The sequence below is a fragment of the Setaria viridis genome, chromosome 3 (genome assembly GCF_005286985.2).
Source record: "Setaria viridis chromosome 3, Setaria_viridis_v4.0, whole genome shotgun sequence".
Taxonomy (NCBI): domain Eukaryota; kingdom Viridiplantae; phylum Streptophyta; class Magnoliopsida; order Poales; family Poaceae; genus Setaria; species Setaria viridis.
In genome coordinates this window covers 14,309,369-14,313,811 of record NC_048265.2, presented here as the reverse complement: position 1 = coordinate 14,313,811, position 4,443 = coordinate 14,309,369, and the positions used below count along the sequence as shown (strand labels likewise).

Here is a 4,443-nt window from a genome sequence, read left to right as displayed (position 1 = left end):
ATTTTTTGTTTTAACGGCATGCTGCTTTGCAGGCTCTCCAGGAGGGCAGCCTAGAGAAATCTGACTTCCTCCGGCAGCAGCGGAACCTCTGGGAGCACTACAACACCGAGAGGGAGCGCTCCAGGGATCTGGCCCTGCAGCTTGGCGCCGCCCGGGGAGCCGTTCGCGACCTGGAAGGGCGTGAGCAGGCGGCGCTAGAGGGGGCACGGCGTGCCGAGGCCAGGCTCCAGGCCGTTGCGGAGAAGGCCCGCCTCGACCTCCAGGAGTTCCAGGCTGCCATGGACAGGGCCCGCCGCGATGCCGAGGGGCTAAGAGCCGCGGCTACTGAGCGGGCCCGCCGAGACGCCGAGGAACTGGCACGGCTGAGGGGGGAGAATGGAGCCCTCCGCACGGAACGTGACCAATTCTGTTTGCAGGTGCATGGGCTCCAGTCCGCCTTGTCCCGCAGCGTCGACCGGGAGCGCGAGCTGAAGGCCCGGGCCCACGGTGAGGCTCTTTCTGCTCCTGCATTTTTGCGTCGTTGGTGTTTCGCTTCCTTTGACTTGGTGGGATTCCTTGGGCGGCTCCTACAGATGACCTCGCCAGGTTGCGGGTTCTGCTCGACGAGGAGCGCGGCGAGCATGGCGCCCTGCGGGATGCGATCCGCGTCATCTGCGAGGACTTCGGTGTTGCTCCAGAGGAGGGGTCGAGCTCGCTGCCGGCCCGCGTCCTCGAAGTGCGCCGTCGCCGCCGTGAGATTGTCGTGGACGCGCTTCACCTTGGTGTGCGGCGCGCCTTCGGGGTCTTCGGCTCTCACTATGCCGACATTAATTTTGTCGGGATGAGTGAGGGGTACTGCGCTGGCTACACCGACGCCGAGCTGGACGAGATCGACTCCGCGGTGACCGCGCCGGCGGAGGCCCTCACGAAGCTCCTGGAGGATGAAGCCGTCCCCCCTGCCGACCCTGAAGCCGCTCCTGCCGGCCCCGAGGCCGCCGCCGCCGCCGCCGACCCTGAAGCCGCCGCTCCTGTCGACCCCGAAGCCGCTGCTTCAGCCGACCCTGGGACATCTGCTCCAGCCGACCCTCCTGTTGATTAGCTGTACCGGGCTGGCGCCCAAAAAAGTTTGTACTTAAGTCAGTTGTCTTGAACTCGTTTGTGCTGGCCATACGGGCCTGTTCTTATGACTTTTCATTTTGCGCTAAGGAAACCGTTTCCCTTTGTTATTCCTTTGGTTTTGAAAGCTTTTGGATGCGTTGCCGGGTGCGTCAGTAAGTTTTTGATGAGCGAAGGTACCGTAGCCGCTGGGGCGTAGGCTTTTTCGCAGTCCGATCGCAACTTGGCTGAGTACCGTTCACGCATCCTTATCTTTTTGCGTCCAAAGGTTTTCGAAAGGGAGTGTTCGGTTTTCTGAAAGAAGAAAAAACGTTTTCTTTTAAGGCGGTGCCCAGCGGCTGGGGTCGGGACCCCTGATAGCCCCCGAGGGGTGTGCGATCCTGGAGCCAGGCCAGGGTCGGATACCCCTGAGTTTAAAAGAAAAGGCCTTCTTTTTTCGTGGAAGATCAAAACTGGTAGCCCCCGAGGGGTAGGCGACCTTGGAACGAGGCCAGGGTTGGATACCCTTGAGCTTAAAACGAAAAGACCTGAGCCAAGGTGGCTCAGGGTTTCTTTTTAGCAGAAGAACAAAACTGGTAGCCCCCGAGGGGTATGCGACCTTGGAGCGAGGCCAGGGTCGGATACCCCTGAGCTTAAACGAAAAGACCGGAGCCAAGGTGGCTCAGGGTTTCTTTTTAGCAGAAGAACAAAACTGGTAGCCCCCGAGGGGTATGCGACCTTGGAACGAAGCCAGGGTCGGATACCCCTGAGCTTAAACGAAAAGACCGGAGCCAAGGTGGCTCAGGGTTTCTTTTTAGCAGAAGAACAAAACTGGTAGCCCCCGAGGTGTATGCGACCTTGGAACGAAGCTAGGGTCGGATACCCCTGAGTTTAAACGAAAACGAGGGCAAGGCCATGCATAACTTATAAATGAGAGCTATGGGTAGAAGCGCCTTAGCTGTTCTATGTTCCAGGCGTTGCTGAAGATTTGCCCGTCGGGAGTTGCCAGCTTGTAGGTGCCTGGCCGTAGCACCTGTGCGACGATGAACGGGCCTTCCCATGGGGGAGTCAACTTGTGCCGACCCCTGTTGTCTTGGACGAGGCGGAGCACTAGATCTCCGACGTTGAAGGCGCGGCCTTGTATCCTGCGGCTGTGGTAACGCCGTAGGGCCTGCTGGTACTTAGCTGAGTGTAGCAGGGCTGCATCTCGCGCCTCGTCGAGTTGGTCTTGTGCGTCCTCGAGCGACGCCTGGTTTCCCTGTTCGTCGTATGCTTTGACCCTGGGTGACCCGTACTCCAGGTCGGTGGGCAAGATGGCCTCGGACCCGTAAACCATGAAGATCGGGGTGAATCCTGTCGCCCGGCTGGGGGTCGTCCTCAGGCTCCAGAGGACTGCTGGGAGCTCCGCAACCCATCGTCCGCCGAACTTTTTAAGGCGGTCGAAGATCCGTGGCTTGAGACCCTGAAGTATCATGCCGTTGGCTCGTTCGACTTGCCCGTTCGTGCGGGGGTGCGCAACTGCCGCCCAATCCACTCGAATGTGGTGGTCGTCGCAGAACTGGAGGAATCTCTTTCCGGTGAACTGCGTGCCGTTGTCGGTGATGATGGAGTTCGGGATCCCGAAGCGGTAGATGATGTCGGTGAAGAACTGCACCGCCTGCTCGGACCTTATTTGCGCCACAGGCCTTGCTTCGATCCATTTGGAAAACTTGTCGACAGCGACAAGTAGATGGGTGAAGCCCCCGGGCGCCCTTTTGAAGGGTTCGACGAGATCCAGCCCCCAGACCGTGAATGGCCACGTGATGGGGATGGTTTGTAACGCCTGCGCGGGCAGGTGGGTTTGGCGGGCAAAGAACTGGCATCCCTCGCAAGTGCGGACTACCTGGGTAGCATCCGCGACCGCGGTTGGCCAGTAGAAACCTTGTCGGAAGGCATTGCCCACAAGCGTCCTTGGCGCAGCGTGGTGACCACAAGCCCCAGCGTGGATGTCCTGGATCATCGCCTTTCCCTGTTCGATCGGGATACAGCGCTGGAGGATCCCAGTGTGACTTCGCTTGTAAAGCTCCTGGTCGATGATGGTGAAGGATTTCGCACGGCGCGTGATCCTGCGGGCTTCGGTCTTGTCGGTTGGGAGCGCGTCGTGGATAAGGTAGTCGAGGTACGGGGCTCTCCAATCGGTCGAGGGGTCGGCCCCCGCCGCGGGGCCCGCCTCAATTTCCATAACCACGGGGTCGGGAGGCTTGGCCTCCGGGGCCGGGTCGGGTGGGGCAGCGTTGGTTCCCTTGGGATCGGTGCTTGGGTCCAGGATAGGTGGCGTGCTGCCGACCTCCCCTGGCTCGGATCCCGCCCCCAAGGCTGGGCATGCCCCGCCGACCCCTGCTGGCTCCGGGTAACGGATCGAAGGCTTCAGCTGGTCGCTAACGAAGACGCCGTCGGGGACGGGCATCCGGCCGGACGCCGCCTTTGCAAGCTCGTCGGCGGCTTCATTGAAGCGCCTTGCGACGTGGTTGAGCTCCAACCCATCGAACTTGTCCTCGAGCTTACGTACCTCGTTGCAGTAGGCGGCCATTTTAGGGTCATGGCAGCTCCATTCTTTCATGACTTGTTCGACGACCAACTGGGAATCGCCCCGGACGTCTAGTCGACGAATGCCCAGCTCGATGGCGATGCGGAGCCCGTTGAGCAGGGCTTCATACTCAGCGACATTGTTGGATGCAGGAAAATGGAGGCGGATCATGTACCTGATGCGTACGCCCAGCGGAGAGACGAAGACGAGGCCTGCTCCGGCGCGGGCCCTCATCAACGACCCGTCGAAGTACATCGTCCAGTACTCCTGCTCCTCTGTTGCCGTTGGTGCTTGTACCTCTGTCCACTCGGCCACGAAATCGGCAAGTACCTAGGACTTAATGGCGGTACGGGGGACGTAGGTGATACCCTGATCCATAAGCTCAAGTGCCCACTTCGCGATCCTTCCTGTTGCATTTGGGTTCCGGATTACTTCACCAAGCGGGAATGAAGAAACGACCGTTACCGGATGGGAGGTGAAGTAGTGACGCAGCTTCCTCTTCGTGATGATGATGGCGTAGACGAGCTTCTGGATCTGCGGGTATCGTGACTTGGACTCGGACAATACTTTGCTGATGAAGTACACCGGGCATTGCACCTTAAGAGCGTGCCCCTCCTCCTCCCATTCCACTACTAGGGCCGCGCTGACCACCTGGGTGGTCGCCGCGACGTAGAGTAGAAGGGTCTCGCCGTCGGCCGGCGGAACTAGAATTGGGGCCTTCGTCAGGAGGTCTTTGAGCCGGTCAAGTGCCTCCTACGCCTCGCCGGTCCACTCAAAGCGGTCGGACTTTTTCAGGAGCCGAT

At 60.1% G+C, this 4,443-nt stretch overlaps 1 protein-coding gene across 1 annotated transcript; it reads right to left on the bottom strand.

Annotated features, from left to right (window-relative positions):
• Positions 1 to 1,943: 1,943 nt before the first annotated feature.
• On the bottom strand, positions 1,944 to 3,404 carry LOC140222160 (uncharacterized). Its single transcript, XM_072292363.1, has 3 exons — positions 2,843 to 3,404; positions 2,370 to 2,656; positions 1,944 to 1,959 (listed from the first exon to the last, which is right to left on the bottom strand). The coding sequence occupies exons 1-3, from the start codon at positions 3,293 to 3,295 to the stop codon at positions 1,944 to 1,946; spliced, it is 756 nt and encodes a 251-aa protein (XP_072148464.1). The 5' UTR covers positions 3,296 to 3,404.
• Between the last annotated feature and the right edge of the window lie 1,039 nt (positions 3,405 to 4,443).

Coding starts and splice junctions, on each gene's coding strand:
- LOC140222160 (XM_072292363.1), bottom strand. CDS start 3,295: ATGGAAATTGAGGCGGGCCCCGCGGCGGGGGCCGACCCCTCGACCGAT. Junction 2,657..2,842: donor CGGTCTGGGGGCTGGATCTC/GTCGAACCCTTC, acceptor AACGGCACGCAG/TTCACCGGAAAGAGATTCCT.